This window comes from Barbus barbus (genome assembly GCF_936440315.1).
Source record: "Barbus barbus genome assembly, chromosome: 36".
In the NCBI taxonomy this organism is placed as follows: Eukaryota; Metazoa; Chordata; class Actinopteri; order Cypriniformes; family Cyprinidae; genus Barbus; species Barbus barbus.
In genome coordinates, this window is record NC_136714.1 from 21,091,244 (window position 1) to 21,116,718 (window position 25,475).

General features: G+C 36.9%; 1 protein-coding gene across 1 annotated transcript; it reads left to right on the forward strand.

Annotated features, from left to right (window-relative positions):
* The first annotated feature begins 950 nt into the window (after window positions 1-950).
* On the forward strand, window positions 951-24,056 carry LOC306856438 (uncharacterized protein). Its single transcript, XM_079395732.1, has 23 exons — window positions 951-1,320; window positions 1,553-1,721; window positions 5,661-6,510; window positions 6,801-7,104; window positions 8,418-8,492; window positions 10,709-10,865; window positions 11,289-11,416; window positions 11,526-11,585; window positions 11,659-11,774; window positions 12,258-12,423; window positions 12,511-12,674; window positions 12,755-12,922; window positions 14,145-14,391; window positions 14,523-14,626; window positions 14,947-15,239; window positions 15,525-15,666; window positions 16,265-16,414; window positions 18,475-18,602; window positions 18,757-18,885; window positions 18,974-19,069; window positions 19,166-19,267; window positions 19,387-19,537; window positions 21,174-24,056. Exons 1-23 carry the CDS (start codon window positions 1,135-1,137, stop codon window positions 21,406-21,408), a joined length of 4,320 nt encoding a protein of 1,439 aa, XP_079251858.1. The 5' UTR covers window positions 951-1,134; the 3' UTR covers window positions 21,409-24,056.
* Window positions 24,057-25,475: the final 1,419 nt, after the last annotated feature.

Below are 25,475 nucleotides of genomic sequence, written 5' to 3' on the forward strand. Positions count from 1 at the left end.
AAGCGTCCCCAAAGCAAGCCAGAGGCGACAGCGTCAAGGAACCAAAACTCCATCGGTGACAGAATGGAGAAAAAACCTTGGGAGAAACCAGGCTCAGTCGGGGGGCAGTTCTCCTCTGGCCAAACAAACCAGCAGTTCAGTTCCAAACTGCAGCAAGTCAGATTGAATGGGCTCAGCTGGTTCCAGTGGTCTTTTCCGATGGCTGTCTAAGTGGCGGGGTCCTCAATGGGGATCTGTCTCTGGCGTTCATCCAGGTGTTTGGTCTCTGCCTACGATCAGGGACACATACGTCATCTCCCGGCGCTGATCCTCCATCTCAGGTGTTCGGTCATCTCAGATCATGTTAGATCCAGACTGAAGTTCTGTAACTTATAATATTTAGTAATATTATAAATGTCTTTAGTGTATTTTTTAATCAATTTAATACATCCTTGCTTAATAAACCTTAGTAACTCCAGACTTTGGAACTAGAGTGTATATATTAGTTCTTAATAAAAATCTTGATGTCCATTTGTGGTGACTAAGAATTTAGTACATCAAAAAAAAAAAAAACAATCCATCAAGAAATATATCTGCTGTTTTTTACGCTCTGTTGCTTTCTCTCAGGGCTCATGAAGCAGGTGAAGAACTGCATTATTTATTCAGATGTTTTGTGGTTTCACTTGAGAGCATCTGTTTACAGACTTTGCGTTGCCTTTCATCATTGCTCAATTAGCACTGAGCTATGGTACATGAATGACAGCATTAATTAGAATATTGTAAAGAGTTACACAGAATCTTTTTATTCACCATCTCCTCCTTCAGCTTGAATTGATTTATTATCTGTTAATGGTTCTGTAAACAATTGATAATTAGTCATCTTTGATGTAATTAGTTTTGTGAAATGTTTTCTTTTTTATATCTCAGGTTATTTGTAATGCATAAATTAATCAATGACAATCATAAAATATGATATTTCTGTGTTTTTCAGTTCATGTTAAATCATCTTGATGACCCTTGAGTGGACATTACGCAGGCTGTTCATAAAACATTCATAAATGGTCAGCTACTAGAAATGACATCAATATCAATGTTGAGCTGCAGGTGGTATAGGAGCTCAAGGTGGAATAAAAGAGAGCAATAAAGAGCCAGGTAATGGAGCGGAGCAGAGGTGGTACCACCGCAGGGGTTCTGGTTTGGACACCAGCCCCAGTGTACTCCTCTCCTTCAAGCCCAGACAGATCGGACTTCAGCTGGGATGAAGAACCAGATGAGGACTTTCAAATCCAGATGGATGAGAATGGCATCATTGGTCTGGCAGAGAGTCAAGGGCAGCAGGAGGTGAGTACATCAGAGAGGTTTGATTGATATCTGCCCATTTATTGGTCATTTAGAGCGGTCTCACCAGGGCTTTTCATCAGAAGAATCTCATTACACTTAAAAACACTTTCCAGAGTTCAACTGTATTTAATTAGAAACATTTAATCAATTTATATGCCCTGGTTCTAGATTAATGATGTTTTTTTTAAAACTTGCAACTGTTTAATAACCATCTCATGATTGTGTCAATCAGGAAGCAGAGGAGGAGATTGCAGAAGACCTGTTGTGGGATGTGAAGACCCCTGAGCCTGAGCATGGGCCACCACCTGCACTAGAGGAGATAAGCTGTCATCTGAGTGAGCTGCTGGACTCTGAGCCGCTCTCTCAGGCCACTGGAGATGACTGCCGCTCTCCATCTCTGCGTAAGGGCTCACAATTTAAATTTTGTGTTAAGGGATAATTTATCCATAGATAAACTACCGTTCTTTAAAGGGATAGTTCACCCAAAAATGAAAATTGTCATTAGTTACTCACCCTCATGTCGTTCCAAACGCATAAGACCTTCGTTCATCTTCGGAACACAAATTAAGATATTTTTGATGCATTCTGAATCTGAGAGCTCTCTGACCCTCCATAGACTGCAAGGATTCGTACAAAATCAAGGCTCAGAAACAGCAAGGACATCGTTAAAATAATCCATGTGACATCAGTGGTTAAACTGTAATTTTACGAAGCTACTAGAATACTTTTTGTGCGCAAAGAATACAAAAATAACGACTTTATTCAACTATTCATCTCCTCCGCATCACCCTATAGTGCCATTTTGGAGAGTATCACATATATAACGGGGACAGACTAGGAGTAAAAACGGCCCTGGATTTTCTCCCAAATGGGCCCACCACAACTACAAACAGTCGCTACTATCTCACTATATTACAGCAATCCTATCGCGTTTATGGCAAGTAACATCACAAAACCCATTGTGACCCTGCTGACAAAACCCATTGTGACCCTGCTGACAAAACCAATAGAAACCATCACAGAAATTCTAATGATTTCCACTACAAAGACCATTACAAACCATCAACTTTTAACCATTAAAACCATATAATGGTTTCCTGTAGTGTGTTTTGGGACATATTACATTAGGATTTAGTGGTTTTAACAAAAGCCACCAATAGAAGGCAACTGGTTACCAGTAGAGACCCACATGCACTATTACAATTTCCATTAAAACCAATAGAATTTTCATTATAACCAGTAAAACCATTACAAATTATGTGATGGTTTCTATTTATTTATTTATTTTTTTAGCAGGGGATTGAAATAAATGTATTATCATATAAACTAAAATACTTGAAATCTACATAAAAAAGAGCAGAACGCGTAGCCTATAATATGACAATGATAAACGTAGACCTAGAAACAACAGAATTCTTCAATTTGAGTATTCATATGTATGTATGTGTGTGTGTTTGTGTCAATCAGACTAATCACCTTATAGGCTGCTTCATTTACTGTATTTTCTAACTCAATATCTCTGAAGTGTTAACTGTTGTAGAATCGCTGCTGTCTCTTTACGAATTAATGGAATATTTATGTCAGACAATGCGGAGTAATAAATAGCAGTGAACGTTTGGACTAGGGGGATTTTACTATAGTAACTGTTCGCTTTTTTTAACTTCTCCCAACTGCCTTTATCTTAATTTTTTTTTTGAGCCCACTCTCTTTCGCCTCAATTTCGGTTTCGTTTCTTATAAGCAAAAATAGATTGTATTAGTGCCCCCTTTTGTCAGCCGTCAACGTCACTAAATCTCACACTTTTTCTTGGATTATGAACCAGCCAGGCCGACGGCCGTCTTCTCCAGAACGTCCAGATGGCCAGTCTGCCCCTGTACGTAAACAACGTATGCGACGTATGTTACAGTGCTGCTGACACAGAACAGCATATGTTGTTTACGTATGTGATACTCTCCAAAATGGCACAAAAAGTCGCAAAAAATCACACAAAAATTATTCTCGTAGCTTTGTAAAGTTACGGTTGAACCACTGGTGTCACATGGATTATTTTAACATCTCCTTGCTACGTTTCTGAGCCTTGATCGTGTAAAGGCCTCGATATACTTCAAACGAAATCGAATAACAAACTGACGTCATTTCGAACAAAATCAAGCCGAAACGAAGTTCGTTTTAAGTTAGTTTCGGCAGTTCGATACAGCTCACCAAAGCAAACTTTCTGGGGAGTTTGTTTGGGCTCCTAAACACCTTTGAGCTGGTCCATGGCACATTTTTTTTTCCCCCGGTTTGTTTCTCATTCAACGGAGGTCAGGCAGGACAACAACATCTCCAAGTCACTAGCAACATAAATGCACTGTGTGGAGTATCTGAGCTGCCACAAATATATGCCGCACCTGTACAATCACTCGCAGGGAGACTTTAAAGATTCAGATAAAGCATTTAATTCCCAGAAAGAAATCGCAACGAAGCTTGGTGTCGACGACCCGGTGTTATGCAAAAAGCAACATAGAGTAACATCAGATGCAAGTTTTCCAAAGCCATGAAAAGAATGAAACGAAAGAGTAAAGATATAAGGTAGCAAGTACCAAATACATGTTTCAAATTAATGTTATACCATGCTGCTGCTGCTTTTGTTGTTGTTCTTTCAATAAGCGAATTACAGTAAATGAAATGCCATAACATACAATAATAAGCCTTTGTTTTTATCAAATTATAACAACACATAAAATATAAAAACGTGTAATAATTTATCCAGTTTAATAAAAGACCTAGAAACAGCATCATTGCATTATTGTTGTGTTTAGGGCAGACGCGCGAGTGTACCGACACACGTTTACATTAATCTACATCCTGCCTCCAGCAGCACGGGGGTGTTCGAAAACAGTATTCCAGGGGTCGGCAAGTAAGTTTGGCATCAGGCCAAAAAAAAATTTTCACCACTAGATGGTGGGCCAGAATATAGTCAAAGGATAATTTAAGATATTAATGGATGAAAAATGCAACCAGAATTGCTTGTGACTGACTGTTACAGTGTATTTTGTAACTGGTAGTGAGCTGTTACTCTGTGTAAAATCCTGCGACAGTCATTAACAAAAAGCCACATTTGTGTGGCGGTGTCCGAACAGAGTATGTGAGCGGAGTGGAGCATCAACAATTTCCCCTCCGCGCTCCGAGCATTTAATAATCACTCCACTCCGAGCTCACTAGCTGGGTTTCCATCACCCTGTTTTAATGAGCATTTTGAAGTATCGCATGAGAAACGAGTGACGCCAAATTTCTAATACAAAACCCTTGATTCGCAAAAAAGTTTTTACGCTCGCTTGAGGTGGTTTTTGACTTGTGCGAAAAAGGGAGATGGAAACGCATTTTGCAAATAACTTCCAAGCGCATCAAAAAAGTCATGTGACTTGTGCTATGAGACAGGATAACTTGACTAGCAGCGGACTGATCTCGTTCCACAGCATCTGAAATGTTATGCTCGTTCTGAAATGCCTGAGTAGTCTGTCATCAAAGTATTTCTGTATAATTGTCTTACATGACTGTGTTCCCAAACAGCAGCATTCACCTCCGAAAGCAATGACAGCATTTATTGTGTTTCGTCTGCTCGCTCTGAGGCGCAGTTAATATTTCATATATGAAAATGATTATATTCAGTAGCTTATCCTAGTTTTCTATAGGCTATTTAGTGCCAGTTTACCAGGAAGTGACGATTTTGTTCTCTTTGACTCGTTGGATGGAAGCGGTGCTCGTTCGCAAATATTTTATGCGATATTCCAATTTTGTGTATAAGTTAAATTCGCAACTTTGGGTGGAAACCCGGCTACTGATATCAGAAACACCGCTCTTCGTCTAAAGTATTTCAGTATGTTTGAAATATCACAGTTCTATGCCCGTTTCCGCCACTGAATAAAAAAAAAAAAAACTTTGTTCATCAGAGAAAAAAAATATATACCACGGTTTCCACAAAGATATAAAGCAGCACAATTGTTTGAAACATTGATAATAATAAGAATTATTATAAATTTCTAGACCACCAATTCAGTAAATTAGAATGATTTCTGGATCATGTGACACTGAAGACTGGAGTAATGGCTGCTGAAAATTCAGTTTTGGCATCACAGGAATACATTACATGTAAAATATATGGACAAGTAATTGCAATACTATTTCACAATGTTCCTGTTTTTACTGTATTTTTGATCAAATACTGTAAATGCAGGCTTGGTGAGTATAAGAGACAAAAACATTTTAACGACCCCAAACTTTTAAATGGTAGTATAGTATAAGTAAAAATATTCCATATGGTCTAAAAGGTTTTCATTCACTTTCTCTGTTTTTTTTAGAGGAAGAACACAAAACAGATGATGACCGAAGTGTTTTGTTGGAAGATTGGACTGACGATGAGGACAGTACAGGGAGCCCAACAATCCACAGTCACAAATTAAACTCTTTCCCGCAGAGAGACACAGTGCTAGACATGACTGATGAGGAAACGGAAGAGAAGGAAACATGTGAAGATGCTCAGAGATTCATGGATCAAACATTTCCTGTCACAGAAGAGATAGCATCTATGTTTGAAAGGGTGAAGAGCTGTGATTACAGTAAGATCTCTCAAAATATTCCAATTTCAGGAATCCCAGAGCATTCTGAGCAAAGTGATTCTGAGGAGCTTGAGGAAACCAATGGGCAGTTTCTGCCAGTCTCGCATCATGTCTCTAGAAACATTTCTAATCCCATCAGTTTTCCCCATTTGTCCTCAGAGAAACTGATGAATAACTGTGGAATTGAAGCTGAGACTTTTCCAGAGGCAGACATTAGGGCAGAGTCGTCTCTTAGCACCCCTAAAACATACCACACGGTTAGATCAAAAGAGGAGGAGATTAAACACAAGTTCACACCTCAAACTCAAAGCCCTGTAAAAAAAATGTGGCTTGGAAAAACACCCCAAGATGGTACGAGTGGAGAAAAATTAGGGCTACACAGTCCTAACCACAATCTACAGCCTCCAACCCCCTCTCCCAGAAAAACAAACCCAGCTTCCTGTGACAATCAGGTTTCCATTCCAGCGCAGTGCATTTCTAAAGCAAGCGTCTCCCTCTCAGAGCGTTCGCCACCTCCTACACCTCACCAGTCTTCAGTAATAAAGAACCACAGAACCTCCAAAACCTCTCACACTGATCCAGATGACGTAAGGTGAGAGGAAAAATAGACACAAATTCATAATGTGATTGTGACCCTTGATTTTTTAGACCCCTAATTAAAATATTTTTTTTACTAATCGGTATACAATATAGACAAGTAAACTTATCTCTCTGTAAATATATATATTTTTTAAAAATGGTCATAAAAAATTCATGTACATAATGAAATATTATATATTTATATAAAATATAGTAAACTTATAATGTGATTAGTCCATACTGAGCATTTAGTCCAATTTTGCATTATTTTTGATCTGATTATTGCTTTATATGTATTCTTAGGAAAGTACAGCTGAGTCACCCTTTACCTGATTTCTCCAAAGTGGAGCCGAGGGTACGTTTCCCGAAAAAGAGTGGATACAAACCTCCTAAAAGTCGTCAACCACCTCATGATAGAACTTTACACCAAGATCTTCCTGTAGTGTTCAAGTCCCCTGCTGAGATTGTGAGAGAGGTCCTTTTGAGCAGCTCTGATGGGTCTCTAGGAAGCCCCTCCACCAGTGGGGCCCACAAGCGTCTGCACAGCACAGTACCAGAGGAGTTCCGCTGCCCCCAGCAGGCCAGCATACTGATGCAGCAGCTGCAGGTAAATAAGGAGTGAATCATGAACATGCTGAATATACTATAAAAATGTCTCTTATGCTCACAGGAAATACAGAAAACACATTGTGGAATATTATTACAATTTATTTTATAATAACTGTTTTCTATTTAAACACTTTTTTTAATGTCATTTATTTTTGTGATATAAAAGTTGAATTTTCAGCAGTCGTTGCTCCAGTCTTAACTGTCACATGATTCTTTAGAATTCATTCTAACATGAGTTGTTTCTGCTTAATATGTATGTGAAAACTGTTATTTTTCTGAATCGGAATCAGAATGAGCTTTATTGGCCAGGTATGTTTACACATACGAGGAATTTGTTTTAGTGACAGAAGCTCCACAGTGCAACAGAAAGACAGCAACAGGACAGGACACAGATAAAAAAATAATAATATACAAATATACAAATAGGCAATGTACAAAACAGCAAAAACACAATATATAATATAGACAATTATGTGTGTACAGGTCTGATATGTGCACATTTGAAATGAAAAAATAAGTATGTGTGGTGCATAAATAATGTATAATAGAGTTGTGTGTTCCACGTTTAGTGTCAAGTGTTCATGAGATGTATTGCCTGAGGGAAGAAACTGTTCCTGTGTCTGGTCGTTCTGGTGCTCAGAGCTCTGTAGCGTTGACCAGACGGTAACAGTTCAAAGAGGGAGTGTGCTGGATGTGAGGGTTTTTCAGGATTCTTTGATGAATAGAGAATTTATTTGAAATAGAAATCATTTGTAACATGATAAATTACTTTACTCTCAATTTTGATCAATTTAATGCATCTTTGCTGAATAAAAAATATAATTTTCTTAAATATTAATATTTCTTCATTTCTTTAATGTTAAATATTAGTTTCGTAAAAAAAAAATATATATATATATATATATATATATATATATATATATACACTAACCCCAAACTTTTGAACAGAGCGTATACTGTGAAAGTAAATCAAACCATGTGCAGTACGCAGCAACAAACATTTTAAACAGTAATATTCTACATATTTGCAAAAGTAGTATGAGATGTTAAAATGTTGGTTGATATTCGAGAGGGAAGTTTGAATTGAATTGCATTGTGGGATGCAGTTTCCCTTTGCAGTGTGCACTATGTTTTGACAAATTTTATTTATTTATTTTAGTGTAGGGAGTGTAGCATTACAAACATATTGACACTCAAAATGATGCTGATTTATCCAAGAGGCTGAGATGAAGCCATCTATTATGTTTCTTTATCTATGTCTCTTATTTTTTCTTCTCTCTCTCTCTCTCTCTCTCTCTCTCTTTCTCACAGGAGGACTATAACAGGCTGCTTACGAAGTATGCAGAAGCTGAAAATACTATCGATCGACTTCGCCTTGAAGCAAAGGTTGGCTTCACAGACTGTTTATGGTTTTATGCTTTTTTTTCCCCTTCATCTGAAGGTTGACGTGAATTCAGTGCTATACTCTCCCTCGTATCAGCAGGCCTGTCTCCTTTCTGCGTGTGCTCTGATGTCGGCGAGAGCTATTTTTAGACTCCTCAGCCTGAGTCAACACAATATAAATGCAGAATCTCTTTTGTGACCGCCATAATCACAGCCCTCAGTTTAGCAGCGTCACCGTATTCAAGCACAAACTCATTTTCAAACTGAGAGCTCTCTCTAATTGTGATGTTTTTCCTCAAATGAAAGGCCTGTAGAAAGGGCTTACCTCAGACGACAAACCATTTTAGAGAAACACTAGCAAACATACATACAAACTGAGACAATAAGCAGTGTATATACAAAAGCATTACTTGTACAAATCATTATATTATTTGCAAACTAGTATATGAACGCAAATGTACGCTGATAAGTACTGTTGTTTTACACAATTTATGCAGAAATTGTTGCTAAAATTCCGCATTTTTTTAAATAATTTCCTTTAAAAGGAATTAAATGCAGCACATTATCTATAAAAAACATGGAATTATATATTTAAACTGATTAAATATTTATATCGATTCACAGCCTAATTGGCATTATCATTTATTTTGATGAAATGAGCTCTGTTTATTTGTCTGAGAAGGTCATACATTGCCTCAGTGTAGAAAACACTTAGTAAACACAGAACAGTGTCAAAAGACAAAGTGACCTGAAACAAATCTGGCCCAGAGCCATCAACAGGATTAAAAAAAGGATGTGATGTCATGTCTACCTTCGCTGTTACATAAGAGGTCAGCCTTACACGGTGCGAAATTACTGGTGATGCATACATTTTCACTGATTTTACAGAGCAACGTTGGTAATTATTTAATGTAGCTAATTTTAGGCTATTTCTCTGTTCGGTTTTGCATCTCCAGCTGCATTTTCTCTAATGCTCATTAAGTTCTTCCCCCACATGCCCTGGCCATCTGCCTCTGCTTTAACAGTCAGACAGAGATAGAGAGGGTTCATTCACTTTAATCCCTTATTGACTTAGATGTAGTTTCTTATGTATGTGGGAATAGGTGTGGGTGATTAAATTATAAAACTGTAGAAATGGAAATGGCCTTTCCAATCACTTGAAATGTATAACATTTATTTTATGCAGGGTAGTGATCAGCGAGTCAAACATTTTTCATAAATTACAATATTATCATCGTTATATATATTAATGTAAGTACAGCAGATTATGGAAAAATAATAAATAAAATATTTATTTCACCTACCCCATGTGAAAATTGTAAGCATAGGCTGGTAAAACTGCTAATTGAGATCTGATGATCTGCTTCTACTATTGATCCTGTAATAATATTGATTGTGGTCGAAAATGGATTTTATTCAAAAAACTCAGAGGTCATGTTGAGGTTGTGTTCAGTATGATTTAGTGTCTCAGAGACTTATCAAGAGGAGACAGTCATTCGACCTCCATTAGATTTCAGCACACAAAACCCATTACCTCGCATCTAAATTGTGTGTGTGTGTGTGTGTGTGGTGAAGTGTATGGATATCAGCATATTGACATTGTGTTTTCAGTTTTTCTCTAACCATTGTCTTATCGGTAAGTCCAGCAGTGGAAAACACCATTAAATGGGCTGTTTTATGAGCCCTTTATTGTACCAGAGTCTCCTCTGTGCTCCTTTGTGGTTCAAGTCACTAGTCTGCAGTAAATCTGAGGGTCTGTCACATGGGCGGGCAAGACAGGGCTGTATTTCTCTGATGGTCTCAGCATCTACACAATGAATGGCGACACAGTCCTTATGTTCTTCCCACTCTAAATTGGGAAACAGAAATTGTATGAGATACTTAAGATCAGATGTCACCAATTATTGTATCATCAAAGAGTATAACATAAACATACTTTTTTTCACATTTAACTATTTAGTCCTAAAGGTACAGTCTACCATGTAAACATGCATTTAAATAGATTTTATATAGAGCACAGTGTTGACTTGAATGTGTTTACTCAGGACTCTTATTGATTTTCTAGCATTACAAGACATTATGCATAGCAATGGGCCTGTGGATTATTGACAAAGTAGATTTTTCAGAGTGATGGTTGCTGATTTCTTTGTCATTTTTGCCCTAAAGGAGGCCTTTAACCATCAACTCATGATTGTTGTGTATGTGCTGTGTGTTTTCAGGTTGGTCTCTGTTCTGAACCACCAAAACCCAGTACAGCTATCCTGTCAGGTGTTATTCAGGAAGCATCAAAGGTTGTAACGCTCAGTTTTCCTCAAGCGCAGAGGGCAGAGTTCGGCGCAGGCTCTGCTCACCTGATCCATCAGAGGGATCTCTCAGGTACATCACACTGACGCTTTAAAACTGTGTGCTTGTATTGTGCATTTAAAAATCACACTATTATCATACTCAAACAGAAGTGTTATCATGCTCATACATATATTCTGGAAATAGTTCAAAACACTTTTTTTTTTCTTTTGGGTGGTTTCCTTTTTGTAGTAATTCAACAAAATTATATATATATATATATATATATATATATATATAGAGAGAGAGAGAGAGAGAGAGAGAGACGTCTACAAGCAGTCTGTGACATCATATTAAAAAGCGCCAAAACTACATTTATGCTTGAATTTGATGCCTTGCATCAAATTTTAAATAATAACTTAATTTCACAGCTGTCTTATGTCTTCTAAATTTACTTCGCAGTCAAACTGAACAATTTTGTTAAATCATCTCAAAATTGCTTTGTTCACATTGTAGAAAACTCCAGAAAAACACCAACTCGACCTTCCTCTGTGAACTCTGTCAGCTCGAGGAGGTCTGGATCTCTCAATGCAGACCATATAACGGAGACTCTTACCAAACAAACTCATAGATTTCAGCTACAGGTACTTTAAACAATGAACATTATTGTCAAAATTCAGATTAACAGGCATTTTACTTTAACAGCAGTGCTTTGAACACTAAATCTTTTTTTTATTTATTTTTTTTGGTCAGGTTGATGCTTTTGAGGCACTTCTAAAGAATGGGAAGCTCAAGCCATGTGAACAAATAAAGGTATGCTGATGCTTTTCTAAAACATAGAATTTTTTAAAGACGTGAAGTCAGACTGACTCTGAATCATCTACAGGGTCTCTCCACACTGGCACAGGGGCAGGAGTCTCTCGAACATGCTTACCTAGATGCACGAGCCCAGTATCAGATGCAGCAGCGAAAAGGCAGGCATGTCACCTTTGACCCAGACAGGTAGACTCTTTTTATGAGCACTACCGTTCCAAAATTTTTATTTTTATTAAGCAAGAATGCATGAAATTTATCAAAAGTGTCAAAAGCATTTGTATTTGTACATAAATGATCAAGCAATATAATTTAATCAACTTGGAAATAAATTTGAAATTTCTATACAAGAACAAAAATATTAATCATAACAATTCTTTTCAACATATCACCAGCATATTAGAATAATTTCTGCAGGATCACGTTAGACTGAAAACTGGAGTAATAGCTGCTAAAAATTAAGTTTTGCCTCTCAGGAATAAATTACAGTTGAAAATATATCAAAATAGAAAATAGGTGTTTTAAAAATGTAATAATGTATTTGCACATAAACATGTCATTGTCTTTTGTTGCTGATGCAGATATTGACAGAGCTGTGTTTCCTGTCTACTTCCTGTGCTGCTGGTTTGTAGTACTTGTAGTATTCATACTGTGTGTTTGTGTGTGACACAGGGACCTAGAAGGTCAGATCTTCAGGTCAGGGATGCGATTGGAGGAGCTGAAGGAGCGGCTGGAGCAAGCAGAACAGAACAAACCCATTTCTGAACCGACTTTAAACCCTCTGCCTCCTTCAGATGTGCTCTCTGTGTCCATGCTGGAGACCGAACCTCTACCTGAGGTGCCTCAGACTTAACCTCCGAACCTCACTAACCTCTGACCTCACAGATCTATAGAACCGAATATTTCCCCTTCTTTCTTTCTCAAGAGCCCACTGTCTGCGGTCCATCCCGAGGCTTGTGTTGGTGTGGAGGTTAGTTCAGTTAGCGGAGAGAGTGATGGAGAGGAAGAGGAGATCCTCCCATTTCTTCTTCATCCCCTTCATGACAAACACCAGCGTGTGGAGAAAGACTTCAGTAAGCTCATGAACTGGTGAGTGACCTTTGACCAGCATATGTAGGAACAAACACCTTTACAAGTCAAGCTTGATCTCTTGTTGGTTTCATACTCAGCTATCAGAGTTTTAAGGAGCTACCTGGGATGCTGGACCCAACTGTGACTTTAAAGAGCCATGACTTGCTGGATTTTGGAGACTCTACTTCTCTTGGGAATACAAGCGTAACAGACAGAAAACAACACAGGATTGTTAATGAGAAGGAGATGACAAAATCTGCTCAGCAGTGAGTCCTGCTTTACAAATGTGTATCAATGCCGATCTCCAGGTCTGGCGGTAGCACTTTTAGCTTAGTTTAGCATAGATCATTGAATCGGATTAGACCATTAGCATCTCGCTCAAAAATGACCAAAGAGTTTCGATATTTTTCCTACTTAAAACTTGACTCTTCTGTTCATGTTTGCAGAATATCAGAATGATATTACGCAGCACCTGAAAGTAGTCCCCAGCTATATCATAAGTAGTTACCTAGCTGCGGAGTGCGGACTACTTTCAGGGGCTGCGTAATATCATTGCGCCTGCTGCACCCATGGTACGGCAGCAAAATTCCTTGATTATTACACCGGAATGAGAGTATAGTTCCTAGCCATATCGACCTAGGAAATCGCAACTTTTCATTTTACGTCAGTCTTAGTGCATGATGTAACTACAGAAGAGTCAAGTTTTTAATAGGAAAAATATCAAAACTCTTTGGTCATTTTTGAGCGAGATGTTAACAGTCTAATCCAATTCAATGATCTATGCTAAACTAAGCTAAAAGTGCAACCGCCAGACCCGGAGATCGGCTGAATGGATTAAAAATTGGTGAAACTCCACGGTTTAACTCTAGGGGACTTGGAAAATGAGCCTATTTCCAAAAAAAGAGTGTTCTTTTAAAACTGTGTTATTTTGTTATCGTTAATATAGTATTTATTTATTTATTGTTTTAATTTATTTTAATATTAACAGATTTTTTTTCATAAAATAAAAGTTATATTTTTCATTCAATTTTATTATAATTGTTTTAGTTTTTTATTCAGGTTTTTTTTTTAGATTTAGTGTAGTTATTTTCAGTTTTTTTAGGACCAACTTAAACTAAAATTGTATAAATGTTCCTTTGGCAGCTAACTGAAATAAATAAAGCTAAATTTCATTTTAGTTTACATTTATTTTATTTAAATGAACTTCAATATTTTTATTATAATTATTATTTTAAGTCAATGCATCAGTTTTAGTTAATGATAACACTGTCTAGAAACTCCTCTTCCTATTAACATTCTACCTTATTCTAATTCTGTGATTATAAGGTTGTCACAGACATAATAATGATATTTCTGTGTTTGTGATCTAAACATCAGCTATATGTTGTTATCAGGTAATTGAGGGTAACGGCAGTTCAGTCCGCTCCACCATTATCAACACCTGGCTGTTTGCTCTCTCATTCATCTCTCCATTCACTCTTTCTTTAGGCAGGCAGCAGCAGATTGTGTCCCTCCCTCCAGGCCATCTGTCAGGTCACAGGTGTGTGACTCTATGGAAACTCACCCAGAGACTCTTTGCCACTCCTCAGTGTTGCCAGGGCCACTGGGCAGGGAAAGGAAAGCGGCAGGAAGCAGGAAAACTCAAAGTTGTAGCCTGACCAGCCTGGCAGAGAGCGCAGAACCCAGAACTATGGGCTTAAAAGCAAAGGCTAAGACTGTCAGAGCATCCCCTCTGGTCAGTGACTGCTTTATTTGTGATGAACAACACTATATATCTTATCTAAAGGATTATTTCTTTATGTGCATGAATAGTAGAGTTTTAATATTATTTTAGTAGAGTTCTTATGTTTATTTTTAACACTGTAGGACGGGGTTAAGTCTCCAGAGACAGACAGTGGCTTTATGGGCTCTGAGAGCAGTCAGCTCACTCCTGCAGTACATAGTCCTTTCCAGCAGAGGGCAGTGGCGAGGTATGAATCACCTCCACTGTATAAAGCACTTCGAATTTGATTCTGTGACCCGTAATTAGATAAGAAACCACTGAAATATAATGTGTTCGAGATGCTTCTGCTCATACTTGGGGTTAGTGCATGATACCACACAGCCTGTGGATCATTGAGAAGAGATGTGCTTTAAATATTAAACTTACAATTTTCCACACAATGATAAAATGGGAGACAAGACCAACAAAAAACTAAATTATTTTAGAAAATATAAACATTTGTTTGACTTTGCTGTCTTAGGGCATTTATACACCTTTATATGTTCCTCTTTCTGATGTCTTCTCCAGTTCCATCATGCCGTCTGGCCCACGTACGAACACAGAAAGACCAGAGTCTGCTCCTCCTGCTAGACAGCCTTTTGCCATCTCCCCCTCTCAATCACAACCCTCTCCAAATACCCAAGCAGAACACCTCACCAAGTCTGAAGGACGCATGGGTCCTGTTAGGAGGAGAAGAGGGGAGGAAATGTGTTCTTCTTCCAGCCTTACTCCCTCAGTATCCCCCATTCACTGGCCCAATAGCACCCTCCTGCCCTGGCCGAGCAGCCTGACCAGCCAATCAGAGCATGGGAGTGATCAGGGTGGGTGTAGGTTTGACATTTCAAATGAAAAACATGTATAAAAAAGAAAAAACAATAATAACCGGTAAAACCTTACAATAAGATTCAATTTGTAATATATCTATATTTTTTACAACATTAATCCAGGTTAATTGAGGTTAATGTTAACTAATGTCCTATTGTCTATATGACTAACTGTAAATGTAATCCAACCGACCATAAAAATATATCTCGTCTTGAATAATGCTGATGTTTGAACACATCATTAATACTGGCCCTGAATTTCTTTTTTCATCCTTTCTCCAGGGGATGAGAAAACACAGGATGGCCAGTACCCACAACCAGCCAATCAGCAGCTCCGCTCTCACAGAAGCCCGTCCCTCCATGTGCCATATCACCACGGTGACCACCTCGAAGCCCAAAGTTCTGTTCAGCTAACAAATCAGCAGTGAGTTTCCGAAAGGCTGACATGGCCACTGCAGCACAAACAACCAGAGATTTATGACTGCTCTTTTTGAGCCAGGGCTCTATAGTAAAGGAGTTCTGGGAAAAACTCTAGTGGTATTAAGTGGTCTCTATGAAATAATTTTTCACGTCACGGCAACCAGAGTTCCATCTGGATAATTAGATTTAATTTTCATTCTTTCCTTTCTATGATTCAGCAGGAGTTTGTCTCTCAAATAGACTAGCTGAAGAGTGCGCTGGTATGTATTCAGCTCCGCATCGAGAGACCAGCATTAATCACGTATTAGCTATTAATAAAACAGTAACCCTCTGTGTGTATTTGATGATTAAAATGTTCACCTATCCACATCCACACACCCTGCTTGATCAGTTCAGTGTTGTTTAAAAAAATAGTCAGTTACTTTAAAAACAGTAGTGTACCCATAAACCCACACTTAAAATACCCTGTTGTTTTAACTTTGTTGCAACACCTGATGTATAAACAACGCATTGCATGAAACTGCAACAGATTTTAATTTCATCTGTTTTGTTCTTTCTTCAGACTCCAAAAATGCTTTTTATATGTTGTTTATGTTTTTCAGAGAGGCTCTTCTATCTCTACAGCAAGAAGTGAACCGACTAAAGCAGAGACTAGAGGGAAATCTGAGGCTCTCCAAACCTGCCAGTCCTGTTAGAGTGCCCACTTCTGCCACAGAAGATATCAGGGATCAGGCTTCCCCACAGACCGCAAGGTACTGGAAATCTAAGATCTTAGACTGTCCAAAATGGTATATCTTACCCAGAGCCATAGAGAGACAGAGTTGCGACAACGGAAGTTCGGAAATGCTCGATCATGTCGTGATTCACATAGTCTTCAAATAGTTCCAGGAAGTTCATAGCGGGCAATTGGAATACATTAAGTTAGTGAGACAAAACTGCGATTTTTGGTAATTAGTAGACTATAAAGTAATTTATTTACATTATTTATATAAATAATATATACATGTATGTGTAGTGTACTCATGTAGTTGTATCACTGTTGTTTTTAAAAGATAAAATTCGCTAATATTTGGGGATTGATGTGGTCAGCTATTGTTGACCTGTCATGTTAACACAATTTAGCCTGACGTTACCATGGTAAAAGTCCATGTTTGCTATATAAACAACATTGTGGTCTTTTACCAAGGTAACTTCAGCCTCTCTGTATAAATATAATGTGTGTGTTCTAACAACTTGTATGTTAGTCATGGTAAATGTTAAGTTTGTTGTCTTTGAAAATTAATTCCAAATAAGTGAAGATATTTTAAGATTAAGTGGAAATTAATCTCGTTTAATGTTTTTGATTCTTGTGCACCCCTCAATTATTAATATATAAATATATATTTGTAGTATATTCAAAATTTAAAACAACTTAAAATATATGATTAAATGTGTATGTATTTTGACTTTTGTTATGCACTTATTTACATACTATAAAGCATGTTGTCCTTGAACAGTCTCCACTATAGTTTGCTGTGCTACATGGGAGTGCTCCAGTCACTCACAGAAGGAGTGTGAATGTTTCCCCACTGACATGGATAGGAGAAAAAATGATGCATCAAGTTTTGTTCAATTCACATTTATTTGTATCGCACTTTTTATTATACACATTGTTTCAAAGCAGCTTTAAAGATAATGAATGTTTCTACATTGCAAATAAGAGTTCTGTTAACAGGTGTAACTGTATCAAAGTAATGTTCATATGACATAAATGTTCTAAAATTAGGCTATACAAATCATGCAGTTAAGTAATATTCAGAAACAATGAACAAAATAAAGTAATGGTTACATGAGGTGATCATGTTGATTACAATGCAAGGAAAATTTAGCAGTTTTGGATGTTTATTCAGAGTCAGCTTTATATGAAGTCCTCTCAAGGGCTGGCGTCATCTCTTCACAGGTGCTGGGTCATCTGAAGTCTTCATGAGAGGCTGGATACAGTCAGCAGGAGCAATCTATAGATTACACCAACAAAATGTGATCTAATTATACTTGGGAACTGGCACTTTTTCACAAAGAGCAGGGAAAGACTTGCCAAACCCAGCGAAGAGACTCATTGTGAGGGTGATGTCTCAATACAGGGAGTCTTCAGGTGGTTCTGAGCCAGATAGAGAAGGAGAAAAACACAGGAGAAATGGTTAAGTGATGCTCCATCTCATTTCAGTCCTGTGGCATCTGCTCCTTCAACACAGTGTTTCTACAAGTAGCAAAGACATTTAAGTATAAAATTCAGTAATATAGTACAGGTTTGTTGTGATTGCGTCTATAATATAGTAGTGGTATATACTAAATTTTTGGAAATTTACCCTAGCATGAATCTGAAATGAAAACTGCTCGCCTATTTTAAACTTTTTTTATTCTCACTCAGGTCCATCAGCATCCTTTGCAATAATTCGAAGTCTATTAAATAACTCCCCACCAGCAGAAAACACGTTTAAAAGCCTTAATTACACAACAACGAATGAAACTGCATGAAGAGAATGAATAACATCCTGTAAATCTACTAATTAAGTGAGGAATAATTTAATAATAATCTGTTTTAATGCACAAGGTAATTTGATTAGCTGTGTTGTTAATATACAATTTTGTTCTATAAATGTCTTACCTTTTAAAAGTTTATCACAGCGGTCTCTTCTGCTGCATCTCTACAGCGCTGATAGAATGAGTGCTAACTTCCGGGAACTGTTGAGCGGCTCCACGATCTGCCATGGCTCTGATCTTACCTGAAACTTTTAATTCATAAAGTGATTTTATGATGTTCCTTATTTGTTAGGTCTTCAGACAGAAGGCGGCAGACAGAGAGAGGGAGGAATGGAGAAAAAGAGAGAGCAAACTCGTCAAGACCCACCTTGAGCCAAAGATCTGCATCTTTACCTCGACATCGGCCTCAAACTCATCTGAGTACGTTTAGCTCCATGTTAATCTTTCAAAGTTACAGTAGAATACATAAGGATGCAAATAGATTTTATTAACGGTCCTAAATGACACTTGGATGCAATATTGGTTGTCTGAATCTGTAATTACTATTTCACCATGTGTCTTATTAACCCTTTAGCGATCGATTCTGAGCTTGTCCAATCTGAGCCAAGACCATCAACTTTAAGACATGTCCTGATGTCCCCTATGACATCACGGGGAAGAAGACAAACCAGAGGATTTGTACGTCACAAAGAGGACAGTACATGTAAGAAAAGACCTCATAATTCAACATAAATTACCAGTTTTCGTATGATGATCAAGGTACACATGTGGTCATTTTAATTAAACATCAGCAGGCAGATCCAACAATAGTGATGAAACCGAATTAAGCCGAGGACCAGAACCTGCTTGCCCACATTGCATATCAGACCGCACTGGTTCCTTGACACGTAAGCATCTTACCCCCATCATGATAATCGGGTTTAAAATTTACTGAGCTTACATTTAATAAATTATCCTCCTGTCCTTTACATTATTAATTAAAGGTCCAGTGAGGAGTAGGAGCTCTCCGCATCTCTCACAACCTTCCTGCAGCCATTGCTCATTGTGTGGTGCATTACAAGCCAATCAAAGAGCCTCTCGACCAGGTTTGACACGTCATTATCTATAAACTTTTTTTTACAGTTTGTCCTGAAAATGTAAAATATTCACCAAATACAACTTGTATCACCAAGAATCATGTTGACTCTCAAACGTGTTTATTTAGCCAATCAGGAGCCAGTTTTCACCCCCAGAGGGAGTCAGCCAATGAGATCCTCCTTACAGAAGGATAGAGGAGGTGTGAATGTGGCTCCTCCCCCCACAGTTATGGGAGGTGTTCCAGTTATCCCATATGTGCCCATCTATCCTTCAACTCTGTGAGTACCTCGAGATAAAGTGGCCATTAGCTTAATTTACTTGCTGTTTCCTCTCCAGCTGCTTTGATCAATGAATCAGGCTCTAAAAATGTATGAAAACAACTTCCTCTCAGTCGATGAGTTTTGCAGGCTTGATTAAAACTTGTCTGAGACCGCTGTGGAAATCTGGGATTCAAAATCTAATTTAACCATGGAGGGAAACAAAGTTTTAGGATTTAGGAAAATTCAAAACAAGGATCAATATGACTCAAAATGAAGAAATGTGACCCTGGACCACAAAACCAGTCATAAAGGGTAAATTATTTGAAATTGAGATTTATACATCATCTGAAAGCTGAATAAATAAGCTTTCCATTGATGTGTGGTATGTTAGGATAGGATAATATTTGGCTGAGAAACAACTATTTGAAAATCTGGAATCTGAGGGTGCAAAAAAATCTAAATATTGAGAAAATCACCTTTAAAGCTGTCCAAGTTATGTTCTTAGCAATGCATATTACTAATCAAAAATTAAGTTTTGATATATTTACAGTAGGAAATTTACAAAATATCTTCATGGAACATGATCTTTACTTAATATCCTGATGATTTTTGGCATAAAAGAAAAATCTATAATTTTGACCCATGCTACTTATGACTGGTTTTGTGGTCCAGGGTCACAAATAATTAGAAGATAATGAACTATTTCTAGGTGACAAATTAAAATAAAATGTTAGATTTGAAATAATTCTGATTCATGATACAAATAATTCTGAAATTCAAGCTTTAAATAGATTTTTCACTTGTGTTGATAATATACAGTAATTTGTTGATGGAATGAAGTTTCTAGAATAAAAAAGTAAAACATAAGTATTTTCTACAATGTCCCCTACATTTGAACCCTACTGTATATTATTATTTTATTGAATAATTTAGTGTTATTCAATTTAATAGAAGCATGTATTTAAAATGGAAGATTTTTGTAAAATATTTTTTTTAACTATCACTTTACTTTCTTGTTAATTAAAAGTATTAATTTCTTTAATATATATATATATATATATATATATATATATATATATATATATACATATATCTTACTGTGATCTTTTGAACGGTAGTATAAATATTATATATTTCTATCATATTTATATTACATAATATTATTTATATAATTATTATATATTTGTATAATTTACACTGATTGAACAATTTTTCTATCAATTAGTGGTCACACTTTATATTAGGTGGCCTTAACTACTATGTACTTGCATCAAAAAATAAGTAAAATGTACTGTATTCATATTGTATAACAAAACACATTTTGCTGCTATTGAGGTGGGAAACGGGAAAGGTTAGAGACAGGTTTGGTGGTATTGGTAGGTTTAAGGGTGAGTTAAGATGTAAGGGATGTGTCAGCAGTGTAATTATAAATGTAATTACAGATGTAATTACATATAGGTATTTTAAAAAAATATAAGTACTATGTAAAAACATGTAAGTGCATTGTATCGAATTATTAATTTAAATGTAAGTACATAGTAGTTAAGGCTACCTAATATAAAGTGGAACCCAATTAGTTTTAAGTAGCATACAACTAACTCCTCTGGTGTCACTGTCCACAACAGACTGAGCATTCTCTGTCCTTTTCCTGCAGTTACTTCTCTGGTCCTGTGACGACACAGGCCTACTCACAACCCTTTAACATCTCAGTCAGTCCCGTCAGAGATGAGAGGCCAGGGGTCAGAGGTCATCACAGATGCTCTCTCTCTTTGGACCATCAGCAGCACACACTGAACAGCTCTCTGACCCGCGCCATCATGGCAGCTAAAAACATGAGAGAGGTCTCACATCGCATGGCTCACTCTCTGGCCTCTTCCTGCACCTACTGACATCAGCGTTTACATCTTTTCATTTAGCAGATGCTTTTATTCAAAGTGACATTTATTCATTTTTATTAGTTTACAAAAACAACTGTTTTTCTTGTAGTGGTGTGACTGATGCAGACATGCAACACTGCAATGGAAAATGTGAAATGTCTCAGGTGTACAGCTACTTTTAGGGCTGCGTTTACACTGCAAGTCTTAATGCACAGATCCGATCTTTTGACCGTATCCGATTTTTTTTTGGGCCCATCTGTTTACATTCATTTTAGACACGACTGGTATCCATATCTGTGTTTACATTAATTCCCGCCCAAAAGGATTGTCTGCAGTGATTGCTTTACTATGCACATGGTAGACCCTCGGGTTTTAAATGGCCGTGCTATCAAAATTATTTAAATAATTCACGTCGAATGGCCATAATTATGTGCCAGCACGACGGATGTCATGGATGTTTTGCAGCACAAAATCTGACTGAACAGATAAAGGTTCGTGACTATTGTATCTACTGCTGAGGTTGAATTCTTTAAAGAAATAAAGATGATATTTATTTAAATTAATTTGAAGGAATTAACGAGAGCGAGCGAACAAACGAATGCATGCACCCACGTGCGAGCGAGCAATTATGAAGCATTGCCAACCAGCTTGTCGGTTTAATTACAAAAAAAGTTATCACCTCATTGCTGAGAAATATAATGTAGCTTTTAGCTGTTGTATTTTCAAAATTCACGGGGCAGGGGTTGAAAACCAGCTCCTGAATGTGCAATTTCTATATAAAGTTTCCATCTCAATAAAATGAGAGCGCATACAGCACGCCGGCATTAAAACACCATTAAAAATCTTTTGAGCAAACGTGTCACCCTCGCATTGGGAGTTCTTTGAAGAATCGGATATGTGTGTTTAGACGTACACTGTAAAAAAAATTCCGTAAAATTTACGGTAAAAAACTGGCAGCTGTGTTTACCAGAATTCTACCGTAAAAAATACGGTAGCAACGTTTTAGGTTTTAACTTAAATTTACAGTTAAATACCGTAATTTCTTTAACTGATATAATCTTAATATACCAACCTATTAAAGTACTGAAATCTGTTTTGTTCCTTTGAAATACACTGATATCCACCAAATGCAGGTGATGATGAGAAAGTCACATGATGAGTCAAAGCCCATCACAAGCAACTTTTAAACAATAGAATATACAGAAGGTGCACAGTGTCATTCACACAAGCACTAAACACCATCATGGTGAGACTCATTAAACTGAAATATGCTATAAACATTAATTTAACAACATTAGATGTAACATACAACCCTAATAAACATAACTGATAAGAAAAAACTAAGAAGAAACAGTTATTTCAAAGAAAAAAACGTCAAATTCAAACAGAATTTGAAATGGAAAGCAGGGAATTCTGGGAACGTCAGTTTACGGTTTTTCCCTGTAAATTTTACAGGAACTTTCCGTTAACCATGTAACAGGTTTTTACCGTAGCATTTTCAGTTTTTTACCGTTAAAATCACGATCATTTTTTACAGTGTAGGTCGGATGTCCAGATATCGGATGTGTATCCAATTAAAATACACATTTGGAAGTGGCTCAAATCGGATGTGGAAAAATCAGATCTCACGTGGGTTTTTGTGTTTACACGTGTGCAACACATTCCGATCTGTGAGCAAAAGATCGGATTTTTTGTGCCAGTGTAAACAGCCTTAGAGACTGATATCTGCATTATGGCAGCTTTAACATTCCAAGTTCGTACATACAGTGACCCCTAAATATACTAGGCCAATCTTAGGCCACACTTAAAGCTGTATGCATGGAATTGCATTATAAAGCAAAAAATATAAGAAATATTGTTGTTTATAATATTGTAGGTAAAAAGTTTTTTATGGTTAAAAACAATAAATAAACTGTTCAAAATGGAGTTAAAACATATTTGGACACTTTGAGGACTTCATATATTGACCAAAATAATTTGTTTTGGAGAGTCGGTTGGCTTTATTTTTTGTTATATAATGCCAAGACATTAATGCATGCTTAAGTGTGGTTTAAACGTCCAAATACTTTTGGGTCCACTGTAGTACACCTTTTTCTGTAAAGTCCCAATAATGTAACAGGTTTATATGTACTTTCACAGTGTGAAGGTGAACCTGTATTGTTTATAAATCTGTCAGTGATTTTTCTAATAGGGAGAAAATATGTATAGTACTACTCTAGAGTTTTATTTATATTACCATACTTTTGTGCTGTATTTGTTTACCTAGAATTTCTAAACGGCATAACCTTTTTTTAATGTAAATGCCTGTGTTACATGGTTTTCTACCCCACAGTCAAAAAAAGCAGTTTGATTGAGCGGAGTAAGTCCTACAAGAGTTTGTAGCAGCATTGAGGTCAGTGTGAAAAGACCAGTGTGCATTTCACTTTGGAATAGTTGGAATATAATAGTTTTTATAGGTCATGCAATATTGTTACTTAATATTTAAATATAGCATTTTGAGGTAAATGTCTTTTTATTGCTGCCTTGTTAATTTAAATGAACAAATTAATTATTTTGGGCATAAACTAGTAATTTAATGAATAATAATGTTTCTGTCATGTGTTTTGTATTTATAGAGCTGTACTTTTATACTATATTTACTACTATAAATGTTTCTATAATATTTGACATGGTCTGGGATGTTGCTATATTTCCTTACAGCTATTTCACCAAGATTTATTTTTCTCAAGATGAAGGACTGGACCTTCTCTTGACCTTCCTGTAGCTGCAAATCTGTGTTGAGAGCCAGCTAGTATATCATGTATTCAGAAACCAGTGATCAAGGTTAGTGGCTAATCAAACAGTCCACAACAATATTAATTTGATATAACATGATCATGGAAAAGCTGTGAATAACAGGCAGCCATTTCCTGGAATTATTAAATATGTATTTAGTCATCTGCATAATAATAAAAAAAATGATCAATTCAGTCAGTGTTCAACCTGTTTTGGAACCCTGTTATAAATCATACATTTCCTTATAAATCAATGTAATTTTGTTCATATAACAAAAAAGGACACTATTGCAGTCCAGAGGATATCATGTACAGAGCACGTCACAAAAATGTACTGATTGCATATTTGTAATGGAAGCCAATTTATTAGACAGCCTTAGTACATCGGTACACATGAAGTATACTTTAGTTTGTGCTTCAACACTCGCAAACATAGAATCCCAGTAAGATCAACAGGTTTAGGATGGACTACGTTCTTATTTATTGATATTCTCTGAAAAATAAATTGAATAGAAATCAATCCGGTCGACACAGCTATACAACAGCAAACCCAAATGAAGGTAATAATTTAAAAGAAGAGAGAGAACCATAGAAGCGTTTGCATCACAGAAAACGCGTAGTGCAATATACAACCTTTCTGCCAGAACAGAGTAAAGAGGAAACTGAAACCCAAACATTAAAAAGAGGGGTTGCGTTTCGTTGCAAAGCCATTCACCAGTGGAAGATATAACATTGCACCAGAAAGAAACTATCAGACGGACAAACAAAAAGATAGATGTTACCTATTTGTTCCCAGTTTATCACTACAGCTACAGCTAATACGTCACAAACACAGTGGCTTCACTTTGGTAAAAGAAAGTTTTACTACTTCACAGTCAGAAATTTTCACCAGTCAACAGTGAGACGAAAAAACAGTAACATATGGCATACAACAACACGCTACTCAGTGCATGTCCCGGTTAAACATTGTTTACTAACCAATGATAAGACTTAATCGAACGAGATACAATACTGAAATACAACTGGCCCTTTTTTTGAATTCCTTAAACATCTGCAAGCAACGGCCTTCTTCACACTAAATCATGAGGTCTCTGTTGAAGGAGACGTGAAAAGAAAAGGAGAGGGAGAGTAAACGCTCCTGGAATCGGAGGGGTGACGTCCGCTATCTATGTACAGTGTCTCTTTCACTTTTACAGCTTGAGGCTTTGATCTGTTACTCCTTTGGCCTCCTTCCTCTTCATCACTGGAGTCCCAGAAGATGCTCATTGTTTCATTTTTACACATCTTAACATGTTTTTTATATTT

What these genes read in the sequence shown, in the direction of transcription:
- LOC306856438 (XM_079395732.1), top strand. Translation starts at nt 1,135, where the DNA reads ATGGAGCGGAGCAGAGGTGGTACCACCGCAGGGGTTCTGGTTTGGACA. An exon ending in CTGTCAGAGCATCCCCTCTG is followed by an intron (nt 14,392 to 14,522) that starts GTCAGTGACTGC and finishes TTAACACTGTAG; the next exon opens with GACGGGGTTAAGTCTCCAGA. An exon ending in CCGCACTGGTTCCTTGACAC is followed by an intron (nt 19,070 to 19,165) that starts GTAAGCATCTTA and finishes TATTAATTAAAG; the next exon opens with GTCCAGTGAGGAGTAGGAGC.